Here is a 22,181-nt window from a genome sequence, read left to right on the forward strand (position 1 = left end):
AACTTTTCATGTCATATTTCAAGTTGGAACACATTCTAAATTCTACGCTACTGAATGTAGTTCTGCGGACAGCTAGCTTTCCAGACCTAACATAAATGATCGAATAAAAAAATGCGAGGTGGGATTATGTTGTAAAGCTGATACTGATTAGTGTGACTAGGTATTTACAGCTAATCTTGCCCCGTCTGTTTCTGAAAATCGGTTGCTTTTGTGCATTAGCAGGAGTGTGAAGCCAGTTGATCCAATTTATGAACTGGAAGCGCCTTCTAGATCTCTCGTTGAGCATGGAGCTACTGTGAGTACCTATGACAATGATGGAATCTTTTTCCTCGCACAATACCCATGAGACTAGCTTCAGGGGTTCAAGACTATACAATCTATACACAGACAGTCTTCATCTGGTGCTCAAAATATGCAATTAACAACTGGTGTATATTGTTGCGTTGGAATGAACAGGTACTAAGGAGTTCTAAAGCGTTTACCGCAACTAACACTTCTCTGTGACCTCGTGTTCGTAGATTTTACTTGCCAAATTTTTAAAATTTTCAGCTGCTTGCCTGTTTCAAATGATTCCTGTACCAAAGCCATTGAATTACTCTGTGGAACACTTTCACCTATATAAATATTGTATTTTAAAACTTTGGACATATAAAAAAAATCTTGTAAGCACTCGCAATCTTCCAAAAATCAGGAACATGGTTTCGTATTGCAATTCACATTCGATTCGATGAAGGGACAACTGAGTAAGCAATTCACTACACTTTCATGTGGAGCAGTGGAATTTGAACGTGCGAACGATAATTTATTTTTGCGGAGATTCAAAGCAACAAGTTTAGTTGTAACATTTTACATCACGAACGTAAATGTGTGTGAATTGATATAGACTTTTGTTCCAAGTCTACCAGGAGTAGAGTGCAGGTACTGATAATTGCTAATCAACAAGTTTCAAGAGAAAACACGAGCAACAGAGACAAACTGACATTAGCAGCAGTTTCCTACGCATCGTTTGAGTGGGTGAAAATGAATTGACTTGAACACACATGTTTTTTCAGAAGGAATTCAATAACATTCGGAGTTCAAATCTGTGGAACTACAATAAAATCGCTCTGTTCTAAAATCGCTGCTACCTATTGGAATTTTTGCTTCTTTGTGCAATATCTTCAAATTCATGGTCAAACATGAGAGTATGCATGAAGCAGCTAAACGGAAGGAAGTATTTAAACATGTACATTTATAAGACTGAATCAAGTGGTTTATGTGATATCGGCCCGTCAGTGATATTGACGGAAGAATCGATTCTGATAATCAATGGTTGCAGAACCTCAGGCAGATGGTCAGTGGTACCGAAGGCTTCTGCAGCACCGATTAGAGTGTCGTTCTCACCGCCTGATTCTTCGATGGCAGTGCGTAGGGCGTTCCTGGCTATTCGAGTTAGGAGAAAAATCACCAAAACTGCACATGCACAAGTAAATAGTCATTCGACCGTGACATGAGATCCTGAAATATATATAAAGACATTATTAGTGAATCAAATAAATGATTTTCATAACAGATGCAGAAGAGACGTACTTGTGGCGACAAACCCAACAGCCAGCATAATCTGCAGATAAGGACAAGCCAATAACACGTATCAGAAACTAAAGACAGCAAAACGTAAGCTGTGAAGAAAGTTCCATCACAAGTAGACATGCAACTAAACCATCAAGCTCGACTGTTGATAACTAGCCTCTGACAAAACCTTGCCGTGTTTCTTTCGGCTCTCAGTTCAGATTTTAAAAACATAAAAGAACAAGTCAAGGTATAGCAAGTAATTCAGTTGTGTTGAACTACTACCACACGGGCTCGGCTGAAATGAGCTCCACCATGACTGATCTCTGCAATATCCTTGATGGTTGTCCCCGCGTACACAAAAGCCAGTGTCATAGGCTGCACGCACGGCGATGACGACAAAACATCAGCGTAATCTTCCCATCCATTTCTCTTTAGGCCGAGCAATTCTTTTGATATGTTCAACAGAAGTACATATAATGGAAAGAACGGATTTTCAAAGAAGTCTTCAGAGATCACAATTGAAACTAATAAACTCCGATTATATCCAACAATGAAAGAACGGATTGCACCAGGGTGTTGGTAGCCACAAATCATATCAGAGTGTGCATACAGTTAGGTTCCTAGAACATACCATCACTCCAAACCAGGTAGCAAGGATGTAGCTTGTGGAGCTGATAGGGGTGACTGACAGGAGATAATTCAATACGTTGAAAGGAAAAAGTGGCACAAGCCGTAGCAACAGCACAATCTGCACGAACGAAAAAAACACAGTTAATATGTAAGATAAACCTGATTCTTTTAGGTCCACTTCAAACCTACATCTTGCAACTGCATGCATTTGCTCATTTTACCAAGATTGAGCAAAAGCGAACACAAGAAACTTGTGGACACACCAAGTAATGGCCCGCTAGTAATGATTGCTGTAACCGCCTTCATGTACTAAAACGAATACAGTTCAAAACTCTGGTACATAGTTCTACAGACTAGTAAATTACAGCATAGGGTAATTGTGTTTGTACCTTAAAACCGGATTTCCGGACAGCAATTCCAACAGCTTGAAACTGTGGATAATCCTTTAACTTCGAGGTTACGTAAGTCCTTCCGACCTGTATTATCAACATGATCCATTCAGAGAGTATCCGTTTCGAATTACTTATTGCAAAACGACCAAGACAATCTGATGTAAGTGCACATAGAATTTGCAAGCTACATGGTTGCTAGTGCAAAAGAAACTCACCGTTCTGCCAACTAGAAATGCAGCAGTCGCACCCAAGGTCGAGCCAATGGAATCCGTCACAAAGCCAACCCACAAGCCAAATAGATATCCTCCTCCCAGCTGCCAGAATTAGAATCAGTTTGGCACGAAATATTGTAAACAAACCTTTACACAAATTGCACTGAACACCAGCATGATGGTGATAGTTTAACCCCACTGAAATAACCCAAAGATAACGTCCTGGCTTGACAATTGCAATTGTTGGTGAAAGTCTGAAAAAAATAATAAAATTACCGTAAGGATGGAAGCTGGAATTGCCAAGACTGAGCACGGAACATACGCCAACGCCCTGCAAAATTAGCGAGCACCGAATTAAGAGACGAATGTTATTAGACCTACACTAATAGCAGAATAGATATCAAGCAAAAGACGAAACACTAGGCAGAGACTTTGAGTGGCTCAAGCGAATCTTACAAAATAATTGGACCCCAGGCACCAGCATCTTTCTGTACCCACATTAGAAACTGCTTCATGGTCTGCATAACCATTACATTATGTGGTTGTCAACTGGATCATGCAGTATCCCTGTGATTAAATTAAAACTAAAGTATGAAGGAAAATGAGATTGGACCAACTTACAGAAAAAGACTGACCAAACAATAGCATAGAGATACTGTCTGATCTATTAAGTCTTCAACATTTTGCCAATTTAGAATTCAATACTGCCCTACCCATTAATTATGTAATATAGTATTAAGAGAACAAGATCAAAACAAGCTATAGTCATGGCAGCGTCAAATTACCGTTTCAATAGCGTGGGAAAATTGAGGCAATTGAATGCCAGCGCCAAGAATAACGAGAACGAGAGTAACAGTTAGTAATAACCGCCAAACTCTTATGGGCATGCCCACCCGCCATCGCCGCGTCTTCTTACCGATATCTGATGCTGGTCGTTTCCCCGCCAGGTGGGAGCGGATTTTAGCTGAAGTCCCCATCTTTACGACCTTCATGTACACTTCAAAATTTTCTTTTGCATTCGTTTGTCCGAACTCCGTCCCAACACCTATCACCGATATCAATTTGGCATTAAATATGTACTTTGCATTTGATAATCAATGTTGACTAGAACACCTACAGACCGTCTTCCTTTCTCCTTCAGGTGCAAAATTCAGTTTCTAAATTTCTTCACTGCCTGGCAATGCTAACCTCGCAAAATGCGACGTGGTACCTGCAACGGCCTGGCCACTTGATGAGTGCGATGCAGAGATCAAAAAGTGGTTACTGGGTATTAAAGTCGAGGCTCTCCAATTACACTAGAAAGAGCTTAAGAATGGAATGTTGTCCTTTTTTAACTCCAAGGAAACCTAGCTACAATCTTCCGGAATTCCTAATCCCAAGTTGAAATGCATTCAATATGGTACTGCGGCCCTCTTTAGATCAACCCGATCAACACAGTACCATAATGTCAAGGAGTACGACTCCTTCAAATCTCCTCTACTTTAACATCTTCGATTCGAATAGCCGCTTCTGTCTTAAATATTGCATTCAAAGCACACTTGACAACGAACTTTCTTCGAAGTATCAGTGTAGCCACGAGATCTAGATCGCAGGAAAGCAATTCGTAGCTTGTCCAAAACCGACAAGGTTCCCTACAATGTTCCACCGATGTGCAACACGCCTGTTCTCTAGCTCCAGCAAGCAATGTATGTACTTCCGGGGGTTGCCTAACCAGTACAAACCCTAGCAAAGCAGAACTAAGACCCCAACAGAGCTTTCTACAAATGCAACCTCACGCAAGCACAATGTAGCTTTGTCAGGTCCACTCTCGCGAATCACCTCGACGACACAACCCACTCACTGCATACTCACTTTCATGTATGAAGCACCACGACGTCACATCTAAGCTTATGGTCACCTGGAAACACTACCGTGATCTCGCTCCGAGGCCTAATCTCTCACACACACACAAAATCAACAACAGTCAATTCAATTCAAACCTCCGCAACCACTCACTTCAATCCAATCTACACTCACGCTTCCGCAAACCCCGACACGCATGTCTAGGCAATGACGTGCACCCCAAGTCCCACCCCAGGACTAACAAACAACTGAAGCCCAAGAATGAGCAATGGCATGAATTACTAAAAAAAACCCAGCCGTAGAAATCGGTTTCCTCTCGAACCCACACACCGATATCTTTGGGGTCAGTTGGGCAATCACCTGAAAGCGGGGTAGATGACCCAAATCACGAATTTTTACCATACTCGCGGCTTGTGAAGCTTCAGGCAAGTGGCGTTGTAGAGCATGGCGGAGGAATTTTGAGCCCATTTACGCGCAGATCTTGCAGTTGGAGAGTTGGGTTATGGAGCAATCATGCAGTCCGATCGGGGGGCAGGCACATTATTGGATAGAGAGCGGTGATTGAATTCCGGCGATGGCGAACAATTTTCTCGGCGACGAGGACTTGGATGATGAGCGCGGGCGAGAAGAAGAAGAGACTCGCTTTTATCCCTGTTCTCGCGACTGGTCGTGATTGGGTCAATACTATATGGATGAATGATTACTTGGAATCTCATCCTTTGGATGATTGTTTCGATCTGTTCGTTGCGCGAATGAATTTATTAGCTGAGGCTTTTTCCAACCGATTTGGCCCTTCGATCGAGTTTGCATTACAACTTTGGGATTGTGTGGTGTTAGTTGTGTGTGATTTTTTCTTTTATAGAAGGTGGGTAGTGTAAAAGAAGAGATAAAATTTGCATCTTTGTGTATAAATGTTTATTTTGCTTAAGGTAATTATTTTTGTTGTAGTATGTTTCTAATATACAATGATGTTATTATTATTTTTTTTTAAAATAAATAACTTAACTTAATATATTTTTCTAACATCTAGTATGTAAGAATTAATAGTAACTTTATTTTATTTTATTTTTTTTTTTTAAAGAAAGAAAATATATATATATATATATATATATATATATATGGTTTGTATTTTGAAGTATAATTCTATAAGTATTTTTTCTTTTATTTAATGAGCATACTTAGATTATCAATCTTAGATTTTTAAACCATGTTATATTGAATAGAATTGGTATTATTTTTTATTATTAATTTCTCTATATCATTGCAATACTTTTTTAAATTGCTTTTATAAACATTTATGAGATAAGTAGACTTCCACCTTAAATACTTGTACAATCGTTTTTGCAACTTCTTTGATCCTCTTCACAAATGCTTATATGTTTTTACTTTCCTATAGACTCTCTATTCACATTACTGTCTTTTTAAACTTCTTCATTTCATGTATTATTTATATTACTTATATGCAATGTCTTCAAGTTGACTCATATTGCTGAGATTGATAATATAACTTGGAATTTTAATGCTCTATATTTAATACAATATTATATTTTATAGTTAACCAGTAATACACATTGAAAACCAACATGTGACTGTCTTAAACAAAATTGTATATAATACTTGGATGAATAATATTCTATTCTATTCTATTATATTATATTTTTGTATGGCATGTGCACAAGAATGATGTTTATGATCAATATACAAACAAATTAAATATATAAATTTTATTTGAATAAGATGTGTTTTGAAATTTTTGGAATTCTATCATTTGGTGCTTGTCCACAATTCCAGCTTCAAAATAGAACAATATCTTTAAATACTAGTTTTAAAAGTTGCTACTATCTATTTTTATTTAAAATAATAATATTGATTACATAATCCACAGCGGATATGTAATTAATAATATAATTTTGAATTTCATAATAACCAATTAATTTTATACAAAAAATGCATATCATATATCACAACACATTTATATATAAGAAGGTAAAAATTTTAAAACATAAAGAGTAACAATTTTGCACACTATGTATATAATATGTTTAAATTAATATAAACCGTTTTTTTTTTAATCATAAAGTTTAAACATGATGTTATTTTTTAAAACTTTTTTTTGTTATTTTTCCATTAACATTATTAAATAATTCTTAGTATTTTCAAATGTTTTTAGAATTTATATAATTGTTTCAATCATTTAGACATACATTCTTCTGTTTTTTAAAATAATTATTTAGAAAAGAAGGCTTCTAATCAAAAGAAAAGAACCCAATTTTTAAATTTTATTTACACACATAGATCTACCTAATTTGTTTTAGCTATATAGTAAAAATCTATTGGTTCTATACAACATCACTATTTTTTGTAATGTAATCACCATAATATCATATTATCTCAATATTTTATATCAACCATTTTGATTACTAAACTGTGAAATTAACATAATATGTGAAATTATTAATCATTGATAAATGAGATCTTCAACACAATCCTTTAGATCAAATGTATAATACTATTTACAAAATAAAATTTTAGAAATAAAATAAATCTATAAACAGATATATATATATATATATATATATATACACACATATATACATAATACAATATACAACCATGTAATAAAATAAGCCTATTTATATAAATATAATTATATAAATATTTGCACCAATTATAAATTAAAATACAAACTACCAAAAAATTAGATTTTCTTTAATAATATCTTCAATTGCTTAAGAAACAAGAAAACCATCTTCTATTACTTGTTCTACTAAATATAAATAATTTATTTATGTAAAATATAAGTAAAAAATATATATATTTATGTAAAATATATTTATTTGCATATACTACACAATAAAAGCATCTTTAATTAGTTTCCATTCTTCATTGAAAAAAAATAAAGTAATTGCAATTAATATGACTAACGGAGAAATTTAAACAAATGGATCATTTTATACCTATACACTATATGTATTAAAATATAATGAAATTCTAATTTACCAACTTAGACAATTGAAAGAAGACAACCCAACTCAAACAATATTGCTTGGAATAAAACTTGAGAAATATAGACGTAAGATAAAAATAAACGAATTAAATCTTTCAAAATACAAAGATTTATATTCCACAACAACCAACAAACTTTATTTTCACTTTCCAATATTCTCATGTTGCTAATTGCTACCATGAACAATTTGCCTCTCAAGACCAATCTCTACCAATAACTATTCATCCACATTTCATTTGTTGCTCAAGTTCTCATTTAGTTTTGAATTACAAATGGTTTTATTGGGAACCAACCTAGCTTTTCCATAGGATGAATCTTGCTACAAGCCATAAACAAATGGTTGAGTCCAATATATGGCCAATAAAAAGAAGGTTCAAACTACAAGCACACCCCAAATTGCCACATGCACACCCATTATGTCTATTCCCACCCAAGGTCTCTAATTGGTTAATCCAAATTATTTTTTCTGGTCCTCTACTCCCTCTCTTCATTGTTCTGGCATAGTTCTCAATCCCCTTCCTTGCTTTGGCATGGGGTCCCAAATCAATGCAAGTCCCACCATTGAAGCAAGAAAAGAAAAAGAGAAGAGAACCAAGACCCATGCCATAAAGAAAAAGAAATGTAAATCAACCAATCAAAAGTCTTGGGTATGTATATAGACATAATGGATGTGTGTATAGCAATTTGGAGTGTGCTTATAGCTTGAGCCCAAAATGAGATATGACAAAGAGCTAGAGGAGGTGTAAAATACCATCATTCTCACCAATAGCTTAATCAATTATATGCATTGATTGCCTCGTGGAGAAACAAGGGTTAGAAACTATCTATTGACACTAGCAAAATACTGAAAATTAAGGATATTTTACAAACTATAGCTTTAAAACAAACCAGTTACCCACATCTAGGAAACAAAACAACAGAGTTGCAGGTGATTGAAAACATGTGCAACAACCTTCCACAAGTGATCATGATTATGAGTATAGGAAAGTAGTTATGAAGTGACAGGAAACTATCACTAGAGAAGTTATCTCAAGGTCATAATTTTGTTTAATAACTGCCACTCACCTTTGGTCTAACAATACGAAATAAAATTTGCGATATAATGCACTTCGCCATAATCCTTTGATACACAAGCTCTTTCTAACAACCGTCCAATCTGCACAAACTGAAGCCTGATGGCTCCTTGCGGTATCACGACTGTATCAATGCGTTGAATCCTGAAAATAACATCTTTTGATAACAAGTTAAGAATTGTTACTTGACGTGTTATTTTTGGGAATTGGGAGTACAACGGATAAAGATCCTCCGCTGATCACGAAAAATTGCAGAAGCATCTTGATCCGTAACAGCTTCATGAAAATATTCAAGACAATTTCATGCTAAAGGAAATTCTCGAAATTCTACTCTCTGAAGGTTGATATGAGTTGAAAACCCCAGAGCCTCCGGACGGCTCAACTGCACACGAACTGAAAATATACTATGTGTATGCATGTACGAAACACCTCTTGGTTCGAAGCACAGGAGACGGTAACCAGTCTCCCATTTGGAAAGCTTTTCTGTAGATGCTGCTGACAGCTTCAACCAAATTCTTGTGTTGCGCCTAAAATACTCTCATCACCTAAAATAACTTGGCCCTCAGGAAATGATAACATGTATCACTGAATGATAAACTGGCTTCGAGCCCCAGAACCAACGTAACGATTGAATATCGGTTGGCTCCACAGATCTCGACAGCCAGTAATGGTGAAGGCGCTAAGTCATTTTACTGTTATCTATCTCCCTTAGCAGCTTCCTCCTTACGTATCCGTTCTTCTTCCTCTTTGTTGTAGATGGCATTTAGTTGCCGCTCAAGCTGAACGGAGAAACAATTAGCATTTCTAGAGTCAGGACTAATACCAACAGCAGCTAAATCGATCTAAATGTTTAAGTCAAAATAACTCCCTAGAAACTAGTTAATTACAACCAGATCAACGGAACCAGACTGCCTACATACAAGCAAAGGAAAACAATTTACCTGAACATTCCTGAGTTTTACAGCTTGCAGCTCGTCCACAAGGGTTGCAATCCTGCTTAGTTGGGCAAGGTAAATGTGTTCAAATGTTAGTATAAGAAGTTCCATTAATTTATAACTCCGAAAGACATGAAATTGTGATCTCAAAACTGCCAACGTACTCTGCTAGACTGAAAGGGGGTAACTAGCCTGGACTGAAGTTCTGAAACTTGATGTAGAAGTTCACGCTCCCTGTCAGTTGATACCTCCATCTGGCCATCATTAAACAATGATGTCAAGGGACAAGACCACATTCATAAAGGATCTCAGAAAAATCACAGAAAACTACGACAGTGAACCACGGCATAACGCTACAAAGAGAAAGTCGAGCAAAATGGTGTCACCTCAATTATCTTACATGTTAGTGATAGTACAATTCATCAAATTATTGCGATAGGTTTTAAGGGGCAGAAAGCGAATCGTAACATTCAGGAACTATCGAATAGATCCTCTCCATGAGTGAAAATTAGAGGCAAAGCTTCGCAAGGTACTCGGAATTACATAATAAAGACGAACAACCAGTCCACGTATAAATACCAACCGCACAATCATCGCAAGACCTAACACTAAATACTTTATATGCATGCGTTCTCACCCCGCTAAATTCAGTTGCGGAACTCCAAACCACTATTTTAGCAACCTAAGAGATTAGAAAGCTACCAGTTTATTGTGCACACAAGAGCAATCAAAGAGGAATGTGATCATCTTACCAAAACTGCTTAAGACCATAACCAACGAAACTCAACCAGGCTCTCATTCCTTGGTCCTTACCAGACATTCAGGACAATCTCAAACATTTGTAATGTAATCGAGGTAAAAAAATAAATTCCAATCTTACCGAATGTTCGATTGCTGAGTTTGTACTTGAAGTTCGTGAAAATCTGGACATAGAGCTAACAGAACAGACTGCACATTCCGACCCAAACAGAGCAAATGTTAGAGTCAAGGCAATCAAAGGATTACATAGCAAGGACTTGAAATCTTGAATACAACAGAGAAAATCCTTCACAAAACTAATCAAGCTTCCAGGTCCCAACATGCACACATAATAATAAAACTCTTGAAGAAATGACGATGTGAAGTGATGCCTACCGCTGGCAGCGTCTTGTGGGCTGAGACTCTGAATGAGGTGTAATAAACTATCCTGAAGCATAAATAGCACACAATAATTGTTAGACTCGAAAAGGTAGCTAGCAAATATAAGAAAATGCTCACAAGAGAATAATCATGCATACAACCTGGGCTCAAACCACAAACATATCTACCTGCTGTTTTTGTCCATGATGAAGGATTTGCTGGAGTTGAGGAAGAATAGTTGCTATTGGTGTTGTGACATGAGAATTCTGTTGTGATGCTTGCCCACTAGTAGAAGAAATATGCTGCGAAGAGGGCGAATGCTGCAAAACAGGCGTATGCTGCGAAACCCGGAACACCACACAACTCATCAATATGAATCGCAATGCGATCCTAGAATTGTCTATGAAGCCTTGAACCTACGAAGATAGAACGAGGAGATAAAGTCACCAATAAACTGATCTTCAAAGGTTAGGTCAGGTCAAATAGATGACAACTGTGACCTGTCATTTGCGATCCTAGATACTATTCTTCATTGATAAATAAGATACTTAAATTAAACTTAGAAGAGAAACTTGTTAGGGTTCTTTTCAAGTTATGATAACCCCGAGCGAATGCTGTCGTAACTAAAATCCCAGCTTTTAGTGTTCGCTTCCAACATACTCAAAATGTACTCTAATTACAGCAACTTCCGCTACAACGTTCAAAATTTACAAGTAAATCCATCCACCTTGCATCGCCCATGTCAGGGCGAGAAAGGTGAAACCTAACAAGATTACATACGAAAAGGGAAGAGCTGAATCATACAGGAAGCCTTCGTTCAGCGGACATAAAGTCGCCAGTACTAGCAGACTTGGGAAGTGATGCCTGCACAATGAGTTAAGTATGCACCGGGATGAAATGTAAGGTCCGTACGCTGCTTAAAAACTGTGAACACCTCATACACGTCTTTCACATACCTACACAACTAGACCTACAAGATCACTCATCAAGGCTTCTTATACCCTCTTTCACATAATCACCAGAACAGACATTCATTAATCGTATTACTTGTCTTACCAACTTGGAGGATATTACGTCCAGGTTGTACTAACACAAACATGATTAAACATATGTTAAAAGCGATCCTAATCCTATGGAAGCAGCCAACATCAAATGTGAAAATATATAAGAAAGAACATACCTGTGTGTTTGAGGACTTTCGGGAGCTCAAATGAGGTGACTCCTACATAATCACAAATGCCAAAGTGAAAAAATGTATCAAAGTTTCTTGTTACGAATTGCTCGTTTGTTTAATAAAGTTTGAATTCAAGAGGCATAAAAACTAGAGCACATCGAGAGAACACAAAACGTTGCTTCTAATTAACCATTGAATGCAAATGCGTTTCTTTATAATATGTTGCATACTCTGAAAGTAAGCCATCCCGCAAGAAAATTACCTCGAAGTCTGTATCATCTGATGTCACGGAGAAGCGTCCTTTCTGAAGTACAGGTCCTTTCTGGACAGGAGCCTTAACCTTTTCATCTGACACCTCTTTGGTTCCTGAAAATGATCAGCTTCAGTCAACTTGAACATTCTTGCACAACATTTGTGGAACAATGGAAAGCATATGCCTTAAAGATGCAACATAAAAATTGAAAATTTAAGATGAAATATGCGTAGATGATATTTTGAATATACCGCATGATTGCCTCGACATACTGGATGTTTGCGATCCATTTATTGCTTTCTGGTCAAAATTGGAGCGGTCAGAGATGATATTTCCGGATCCAGTGAATGGCCGTTCACGTTGCACAACACGACTAGAATCTTCACCACTTCGTCCACCTTGACGGTGATCCTTATCCCTGCTAAAATAAGTGATCATGAAGTCGTTAAAAAAGGAACACAGCAAAAAAAACATCTACTAAGGGTACTGCAATGAATTCCGTTTCAGTCTAAATTATGTAAACATTGACATTAGAGCCAGCACTACCTGATCCCCATATCCCCTATGGTTTACTTAAAGCTATCCTAGAAACATGACAATCGTTCTTTACAAAAGCATACAAAAGTGATTGAAGGCGTTGTGAATCCAATAAGTAGTAATAGCATTCTATGCTTTCATCTCACCAGTCCCACATATATGTTAAGCTTGGGAGCTTACAAAAAGCATTCCAATGGGACATCAATAGATAAAAAGTGAACCAGGTTAGGAAGATAAACCTGTCACGATCTCTTTCGTCCAAAGTGGTGAGCCCACGGATTGACGACAGAATACGCTCGCTGCCAACGCGACGTATTTCATCTTTTTCTGAACGCTCATCGGGACGTCTTGGGTCCCTTTCTTCCTTTCTATCCTTATCATCACCTCGTCGTTGCTCTCGGTCCTCCCTTTCCTTACGTGTCTCATCTGATTTCCGACTTTCCCTCGGAGAACCATGCCAACTAGGACTCTCACCGTCATGGTCATCCCAGACATCAAACCGACCACTGCATGTATAAACCAATTTAATTACCACCAACATCAGCAACACAGCTTTATTGTGGATTGCACATATGAGACCAACACTAAAGAAACAATAATGACGAAACTCTTGAGTCAACGTTTATTCGTGTAAAAAGGTTTCAAACAAACAGCTCATGTTAGGGTCTGTTCCATGGACTTGACAAAGAATTCCGTCAACAAACTATGAGGAGTAACTTGAATAATCTCCGATAAACAATTGAAAACTGTCATCGGTGCCAGGAAAGTGTACTCACATATGCTTAGGCTCTTTCCTGCTAGATAGTGGTGCAGTCCTACAAGTAGAACATGTTACGTCACCGTTTAAAAGCTTCAAATAAAACAACCGATATATAGTAGCCTAATTTCAAAAGTTGCAACATCATACTAATTCAAGTATACTGCATAGAGACCTGGCCCTAAAGGCAATGTGATAGGACTCATGACATCTGATCAAACGACTACACTATTTAAACAAAACTGGTAGAAATACCCCCAAAGCTCTAAAAGAAAATGATATTGCACTAGTTACCTGGCACCTAAAATAACAATCCAGCGTTGACTCTTATATTGTGCAACTTACACTCACCTAGATATATTTGCAGATTTAGATTGTCCTGGATTTGGAAGGGGTCCAGATCTGATTCTTGTAACTCGTTCTCCTGCCTGTCGTTCACACCAATCGACAAAATAATATATAAAAAAGGAAAAAGGAAAATTAAAGGTCACAACAGATAGAAGGCTACATCAGTCACCGAGCAACGAACCAACGTTCATACGCTTAATTGAAGAGGTGGAGTCGACAAAAGATGAGCTAGACATCAAACGTGTTGAGTTCATAAGTCATATCCACATTTCTTACATCATTTGTGGTCTCGGCAATGATTGAATGAATGGTAACTGGTAATTGAATTCTGTCGGACGAAGATTCATGACAAAGTGGCGGCTGAGCCAATGGGGATAAACAATGCAAGTCGGCCTCCGTGATTTCTTCTTTTGATGGAGTAACTGGAGCTTGAGAAATCTCTTCAACTTCCTTGTCCACAGCAATCTTTAAAACTTTAGCGACTACAATTTCTTCATCATCTTGAATCTGAAAGGAAACGCCACAAACATTGATTTTAGAATCAGAAAATATTTTAAAAAAAATGATCACGACGACAAACCGATTGATGAACCGGAATCAAAGACAACATCGAAACTAAACTCTATCTTAAGGTATCACTGTCAACCTTTAAAACTTTGAACAAGATGAATCGTCTTGGAAGTAATTAATGACACCCACTTCTGAATTATGTAATGAAAACATAATGTGAAGCTAAGCAACCCCTCACAGTCTGTCATATACTGCCATTCCATTATGGATAAGCACAATCTTTAAAACCTTAAGTTCTAATGAAACTATCAATAAACGGAAACTTCGGAACATTTGAAGTGTAACAAATATCCGATGACAGTTTACGTCAGATTTTCCACATGCTAAATGAATTTTAGCACTTAGAAATGGCAAGGAGACAAAAACTACAGAGAATTCTGTTATGGCAAACTAAAATGTTGATGAATGATGCTTTTCACAACAAGGTTGCGTGCTCCAACAGCTCATGCCTCAGGAATTCACCAAACATTCAGGATATTGAGGTTATTGTAGAGAGTAAATTTTTATGTGATGAAAACAACAAAGTAAATACAAGCACGCAGAATGCCTTCAGCATAACTGTAAACAAAAACACACCAATGCTGCTTGAGCCTTCAAATCTTCAACATTGAAATTCCAAGCGCTGACTCCTCTCTTGTATTCATTCTGGGCAAAAGTGCCAAAACAAATATTAATAATAAGCAACAGCTACCACACTACAATCACATAGAAATCGAATTAGTTTCCTAATTATAACAAAATTCTTAACAAGAAACTTCGACAATGCTAACGTAAATTTCGACTGGGGGTCACAAAGATTGTCAAGTAACATTAGCACGCAAAAATTAACAATCAACACAACAAGTTCTGAATCTCGACAGGGACTGTTGCAGCTTCACGTATCAAATAACGTTGTTAATAAACAATACGAGAGCCAGCTTTTCTCAGTCGAAGCAATACCTGAGATTGAGCTTCTTGCTCATCGTACGGCTGGATCTTTTGAGCTAGCCGATTGGCATCTTTGATCTGCAAAGCAAGTGATAAATACAACCTCGCGTAAGATAATATTGCAACTAACTAAGGACTCCGAAAACTTCAAGAAGATTATTAATGATCAAAGCTGAATGGTAAGCTCACCCAACATAAGTAGATGAATCATTGTTATGCTCAAGAATGTGTTAGACAAACAAGAAAAAGGAAAAGAAAACCTTGAGATTTTTCACACGCTCTCCTAGAGGTGGCAATCCCTCCAAAATATGACGAGAGATATAATCTAATGAGCGAGCCTGCTTGAAAAATGAATGTCTCAAAAGCTTCTCAGCAGTAGGCCGTTTGGCTGGGTCCTTTACTAAGCACATTGCAATCATCTCCTTGAAAGACTGCACCCAAAAAAAATGAAACTGGTTATTTACATTCAAATGGTATCATAGTTAAATGCAACTTTCCTACACAGTCTGAACATTTAACAAAGGGAGCAAACTTGATCGGACAAACCTTCTCCAACGAACATAATGTTCCTCACATAAACTGCATATCCTCATAAAAACTCCAAACTTAAGATTGATAATAGAACATTACATACGAAGGGGAAAAAAGTTCTATCATTTAGAGCACATTGTGCAATTCGATATTGTACTGAGATAAATAGATTTCTAATGCCTTGATACAATTTAAATATCCATAACCTTTCCAAATTTTAACGCAAATAGAATACTTTTATATATATATATATATAAAGGATAACTTCCACATCAAACGAACCTTGGAAAATTTTTTATCGCGCTCATAATCCAGCCCAGGAGGAGCATTTTGCAAAGTCATCAGCAACACCTGTGGCACAGAACAATTAATATGACACAAAAGACCTGGTAGATGTCATCAAATGACAGTAGATTTCAAATAGAAGCAGGAAGCAAGCGAGGTTTTTCGGAACAAACAGTAAAGGAAAACGTTCATGAACATGAAGAGCCAGAGGGTAATCCTGAAGAGCAGTGTGTATGACATCCAGGGTATGGTTAACAGTCTAAAATGTGTACCTTCATAGGAGGGTACTTGGAAAAAGGTGCATGACCATGAGCAAGCTCCAGAGCAGTTATTCCAAAAGACCATATGTCGGCTCTGCCATGGAGAAAGACAATCAAAACTAGGATGGTAAACATTTCAACAGAAACAGACTTCCATAATTACTCAGAAAAGTTTTTGAGCGGAGGACACAAAAATTATCCACCATCCTACAAGAAAACCACAAAGAAAAGAAAGGATGATAAATTACGAACTTGAAATCGTAACCATTCAGTTGTTCCATAACTTCAGGTGCCATCCTGAAAATTTATAAGAGCAACCAATGAAGGAATTAACATATTAGTTATGCTTCACACCTATATACGACATTGATAACTGACTTCTCAATTTATTATCCACCAATACCGAAAGGCGCAATCAGGCAAAAACCAGTCGCAAAGGGAGCAGAAAAGTAAACACATCAAATAGAGCAAATAAGTCAAACACCAATATTTGAGCAAGAAAACTGCTCTAACAATTTACTGCGTGGAGGATATAATAGAGAGCAGAGAAAACGGCTCGAAAAGTTAAAGATCTCGTTTGCAAAGCAAGAGATTGAAGAGTGTATCTGTACCAGCAAGGTGTTCCAACAAAGGTATTCCTGGACCGCTGTCTATCACCAGTGTCGAACATACATGCTGAAACACCAAAGTCTCCAAGCTTCACAGATCCGTTTGAGTCAACTAATATGTTTCCTGCCTGAAAACAGCCAACAAAATGCACCACATAAAGTGCAAGTAACACTATTTACACGCAGCCGTTGGAAACAACACCTCAGATAATATAGTTTATCTACCCTTCCAAGTTTAAATTTAATCACAAGCGCGCACCGGCATGCGCAGTAAAAAATGATAACCGGGCTACCAGACGAGACTATCAGTAACCATCAGTTTAGTAGTGACATATCACCCTCTTTATCATCGCTTCTGCACCACCCAGTATGGGATGCATGCAAATATGCTTAAAGTATCCACTCTTCTTCTTTAATGGCGAAGTTCCTAAAACTCTCGTAAATCAACAAATAGAACTCCAGGAACAGCATTGAATATGAGTAAAAGGTACCTTCACATCTCGATGAATATGGCCCTGACGATGAAGGTACTCAAGTGCTTTTAAGGATTCCTTCAGTACAGTTGCAATGACAGGCTCGTCAAAACCATCTGGATAAGCCGCTTTCATAATATGCAAACATGATCCACCTGCCATGTAAGGCATAACTACCCAAAGATTTTGGCCAACAACGAAGGAGCAGTATGCTTTCACCACATTCTGATGATTAATTAGGCTCATTGTCTGAGCCTCGCGGCGTATATCATCCTGCACCCAGTCATATACCATCAGCATCTTTCTTCACGAACTTGTTCTTTGTAAGGACCTCCAGTGCTGGTAGTAAAATAATGTCAAACAATGAGGCACACGACTTCCAAGTGCGTAGTTCAATCCTCGGAGCATTATAGAATAATATTGAAGAAATAATGACTATTTCAGACAAAAGACGTTCAAACCAAATAAGACAAATTTCTTGTTATTAAAATATTAAAATTTTGCATTCAGTCAAGTATTCCGGACATTAACTCGGTAAAACATTTTAACTAGAATATCACTCAAGTTAAAGCAGTAGCATGACACTTACCAGATTACTGTTGCATTTTTCGAGATCCAAGCTCTTAATCGCCACAATCTCATTGTATGTAACGCAATGGGCCCTATAAACTATCGCACTTACACCCTGTCCGACTTCTTCATAAAGCTTGTATTCTGAAGCTACTAAAGGATACGTCCGCTTTTCTACTTCTGGCAGTGTGCCACCTCCTGTCGGCATTTTGAATGCAGTGGATTGATATGGAAGTATATTATTGAGTTGCAGAGGCACTACAACCCATGTCGTCTCCTGATAAATGGACTGGATAGCACTTAAAGCCCCTGCTGTTCATATCATTATCAAATCTCAATTAAAAAGTCTATAAGAGGAATCCTTTTCTATCTGTACATCACGCTTTCAACTGAATCTGAGTAGCCCTTCATGTTCAGGGGAACTCCTCAGCTTATTACCTCTGCATCGCCAGTCTCCTAAAATGGAGCAATCTCTGGAACTCCCGCATCCCAATACCACACCATCACCTTGTGTTCTAAGCCCGCTCACTTACAGGCAACTGACCTGATCTGTTCCAGAACCTCGAAATGTACCATCCCTTAATGAAGCCACTAAACCAGCTTTTAGAGCTTCCTTCAATAGTTCCATAAAATGTTATGTCTCAACATTCTTCTACTAAACTTTTGTGATAATCGAGCTACCAATTGTGATATCATGTAGCAAGAGCATTATCACTTGATCTGTATATGATAAACCACACCTCAGAAGCTCTTCTTGCGTGTATCTCAGAAACGTCAGTGTCATCGTCCCTGCAAAACAATCATCATTCATAAGTACAGAGACGTCACATAGAATCACGTAAGAAACTTTCCCACTCAAAACGCGAAACATACACAACATCAGCCATCGCAGTCCCACGGCCAGGGATTGATCCTATGCAACACTCCAGCTTCAAGATAGAATGAGGTAGAGCTGCTCCAAATGCAAAGATCGATTTGAAAACGTCATTGGTGGAAAGACGTAGTTCATGAACTTGCGAACTTACTCAGCATGTCTTAGTTTCATTTGCACAATTCCTTCAGAGTATCAGTCTCTCAAACTCAACATGATATCTCAGAGTCTGGGCAGACGAAAGACAGTGGTATTCTAAATCACTGTGATTCTTGTTCCCGAACGTGAAATTGATTCTTGAATCATGAAATCTGAAAATTTGTTAAGAAGAGCCGAGTCCAAAGCAGACGTATTGGGATAACTTACGGAACTGGTAAATTTCAGATATCTTACATAAACCAGCCGCAGAGACAACAACTAGCGATTCTTAGTCAAAGTCCCCTAAAAAGTTACACAGAAGACCTAATACATCTCCATCAGCAGCACATCAATAGTGGAGTATACTAAGAACCACGTACGAGTCCAACAAGTTAAAATCCATCACTACTAAGGGAAGTCCCTTCGTCACGAAGCAAATCCAATTACTTCATTTCAATAAAATTGTGAAGACTCACTTTACAATTGTCTGTTACCCCTGGCATATAACATGCCCTGAACATGCAGGAAGAATATAGGTTATACTGCATTCAAGCCTGTGCACTACAAACCCTAATCCATATTCTCAATGAGACATAATCAAATTTTCCTTTTCCTTGATTGATTCAATCAATGGCGACGCTGAAACGGATGACCGATTAAACCTCCAAATACAAGAATTAGAATATATACGATTGAAATTTTACCAATCCGTATTTAATTTTGAAAAAAAATATTCCTTCGACATTTTCAATCGCTAAAAAGCTCTTGAAAAGCCTACAAAACTAGGACAAAGAGCACAAAGTTCTGCGAAAAGTTCGATTCGAGCACTCCGGTATTTCAGTTCAATGTAGAGGCACAAGGACGGAATTCTACGTGTTAGCAAAACGACCAATCGCTGCAGACGAACTCTACGACTTTCTCATTGTCAACGTCTGCGGATTTTCGGAAACCCATGAATTTCACCGCAGGGGAATCGAACGTCCTATTCAAATCATCGTGACACCAAATTTTCAAAAAACAAAACAAAACAAAACAAAACAAAGAGGAGAAGAAGAAGAAGAAGAAGAAGCTGATGATGATGATAGGGGACCCGAACTTTCGCTACAGTAAGGGCAAAAACAATAAAATTATGCCGGGCCGCTTGTTACTTTGATCGTAAAAGAACTGCAAGTAATTCAGACTCTAGCTTCTACCCTAAAACAGAGCTTAGGTTATGACCAACGAGGGAATCTTGGTGATTCAAAAAAAATCTTGGCAACCTTCGTTTAAAATCCACAATGTACCTAAATGGAGATGAACAACTCGCTCGATCGCATACCTCTAAACTACGATTCTTCTAAATTTCAAAAGCAGCCCAGAATCAAGTCATCACAAGATATCCCACAACAAACTGAACTTATCATAGCAGACGCTCCGAACAAGAAAACAAGGGCCTGAACTACGGTTTAATCGCTGTGAGTTTGTGTACAGGATTCGTATACGATATCAGTGATAGAGACACTGCTTCGAGTATCGCAATCTAAGCTGCCCGCTTGCACAAACTTGTGGGAAGTACATTTAAAACCAAGAAGGTGAGCAGAATAAACACTCCCATGCCCCATGTTACCCCCTCCAATACCAGCCACACCTCCACTTGTGAGAGGCAATTTACCAATAATTCTCTACTACACTTCTCAAGGAAGAAAAAAATTCGGTCCGCCCTATCGGTAGCCCATTATAATACAATAATACAGAAAACTGGAGCACACTTTCTTCTCGCAGGCGAACAAATCCCTCGTCATTCATTTGCACAGGTGAGAGTGTATTACCATTCTATGAATACGATTGACAGCTTCTGGCGCGCCTCCCACCATTATCACAAGCGATCTCAGACTCCGAACCCCTACCCTTGAAAATCGCCTTAGCTTCGGTGCAAACTCTCACAATCTTTAGCCAATCAACAGCACAGAAACATTGTCAAGTTGAGGTGCGAGGGATTGATCTAGGTCATACACTACCTTCCAACCTCAAAACACAAAATAAAGAAATACCACCACATCTGAGACCCCAATCTTCCCTTACTTCCTCAACACACACACACACACGCACCAACTCGCCACTTGATACCGTTATCAAACGCTTCTAAACGGACGCAACGTAAGACATGAGAATCTTCTCGAGCCGGAGCGGACTATACTACTAATTACCTACGCCATGGCTCCGCCTTTGCCACAAATCATCGTGAAAAAAACTGAAAACTCCTCGTCACCGAATCTAGTGCTTGACTTCACAGCAGCTCTTTCTCCCTCTCTCTCTATCTCTCTCTCGTTCTCGCTCACGCTCTCAACTCATCCGAAAAATCGCCTCTCGCCATCTCTACCTTCTACTCTCCTCGAGCTGCTCTACGTACGCATAAGACCAGCACCGCAACCGAAAAATTCTCCATAATCAAAGAGTTGCCAAATTCAACCTCGGCCTGCACCGACTCAATACCAGCGACGAAATTCCGAACCCGTAAGCCCCATGGCGCACCTCTGAGCTCCCCCGTCCACCGAGGTAACCGCGAAATCTCCTCTGCCAAAAGCACCCCCGCACCCGGTGATTCCAACAACCCGCGGTTCTCCCTGCACGAGGAGGCACAGAGACGTCGCCGTATGATTCTACGGCTTGCAGCAGCAGCGCTACAAGTGCAGAGTCATCCTCCTCCCCTCCCCCCCCACCCCGTGTGATCTACATTACCCCGCTGCCAAGAGCAGCAGCAGCAGCTTATTGCGAGAGAGCGAAATAGAAAGAGAGAAAGAGAGCGAGAGAGAGCGGCGATGACGGTCGCGAGAATCACTGCATCCCCCCAGTCCTCCTCTTCCTCCCTCTCCCTCTCCCCTCCCCCGCGCCGGATCCCCTCTCTCCCTCCGACTCTGTCTCTCTGTGTCTCTGTGGCGGCCTCACCCACCGGCCCCTTCCGGTCACCTTCTTCACCCAGTGAATTAAACCCTATCGAACTAAAAACAAAAAACACACCCTCGTGCTGCTGCTGCTACTTAATCTTCTATTTGCTAGCTTATCGAGTGTGCGATCTCTCATCTTTGAAGCCTTTTCATGCGATGTCATACATACCACACAAGCAAAATTGCCTTCTCTC

The 22,181-nt window shown here is 38.6% G+C and overlaps 2 protein-coding genes across 14 annotated transcripts; both read right to left on the reverse strand.

Moving 5' to 3' along the window:
- Positions 1-1,025: 1,025 nt before the first annotated feature.
- LOC112284717 (uncharacterized) lies at positions 1,026-5,246 on the reverse strand. Of its 3 annotated transcripts, XM_024524833.3 has the most exons (11): positions 4,988-5,240; positions 3,974-3,995; positions 3,571-3,830; positions 3,242-3,303; positions 3,062-3,116; positions 2,789-2,887; positions 2,571-2,657; positions 2,183-2,299; positions 1,834-1,926; positions 1,570-1,600; positions 1,026-1,452 (listed from the first exon to the last, which is right to left on the reverse strand). In XM_024524833.3, the coding sequence occupies exons 1-11, from the start codon at positions 5,093-5,095 to the stop codon at positions 1,232-1,234; spliced, it is 1,155 nt and encodes a 384-aa protein (XP_024380601.1). In that variant the 5' UTR covers positions 5,096-5,240; the 3' UTR covers positions 1,026-1,231. The 3 variants fall into 3 exon arrangements, with proteins under 3 accessions (XP_024380601.1, XP_024380603.1, XP_024380602.1); XM_024524835.2 differs by lacking the exon at positions 3,974-3,995 and having other exon boundaries at positions 4,988-5,246; XM_024524834.3 differs by lacking the exons at positions 3,974-3,995; positions 4,988-5,240 and adding an exon at positions 3,996-4,890.
- A 3,619-nt stretch (positions 5,247-8,865) lies between these two features.
- On the reverse strand, positions 8,866-21,865 carry LOC112284740 (uncharacterized). 11 transcript variants are annotated; one of them, XM_090252182.1, is made up of 26 exons: positions 21,575-21,824; positions 20,872-20,989; positions 18,493-18,843; positions 18,074-18,366; positions 17,503-17,757; positions 17,015-17,139; positions 16,656-16,700; positions 16,416-16,497; positions 16,141-16,209; positions 15,588-15,758; positions 15,340-15,405; positions 14,977-15,045; positions 14,107-14,337; positions 13,834-13,910; positions 13,502-13,540; positions 12,965-13,231; positions 12,440-12,606; positions 12,198-12,301; positions 11,942-11,983; positions 11,566-11,625; positions 10,950-11,099; positions 10,777-10,828; positions 10,523-10,590; positions 9,835-9,896; positions 9,649-9,700; positions 8,866-9,486 (listed from the first exon to the last, which is right to left on the reverse strand). In XM_090252182.1, the coding sequence occupies exons 4-26, from the start codon at positions 18,260-18,262 to the stop codon at positions 9,403-9,405; spliced, it is 2,526 nt and encodes an 841-aa protein (XP_090108308.1). In that variant the 5' UTR covers positions 18,263-18,366; positions 18,493-18,843; positions 20,872-20,989; positions 21,575-21,824; the 3' UTR covers positions 8,866-9,402. The 11 variants fall into 11 exon arrangements, with proteins under 11 accessions (XP_090108308.1, XP_090108310.1, XP_024380656.1 ...); XM_090252184.1 differs by having other exon boundaries at positions 18,074-18,363; positions 21,575-21,749; XM_024524888.3 differs by having other exon boundaries at positions 18,074-18,843; positions 21,513-21,865.
- Positions 21,866-22,181: the final 316 nt, after the last annotated feature.

The sequence above is a fragment of the Physcomitrium patens genome, chromosome 7, assembly GCF_059467195.1.
Source record: "Physcomitrium patens ecotype Gransden chromosome 7, ASM5946719v1, whole genome shotgun sequence".
Lineage (NCBI taxonomy): Eukaryota > Viridiplantae > Streptophyta > Bryopsida > Funariales > Funariaceae > Physcomitrium > Physcomitrium patens.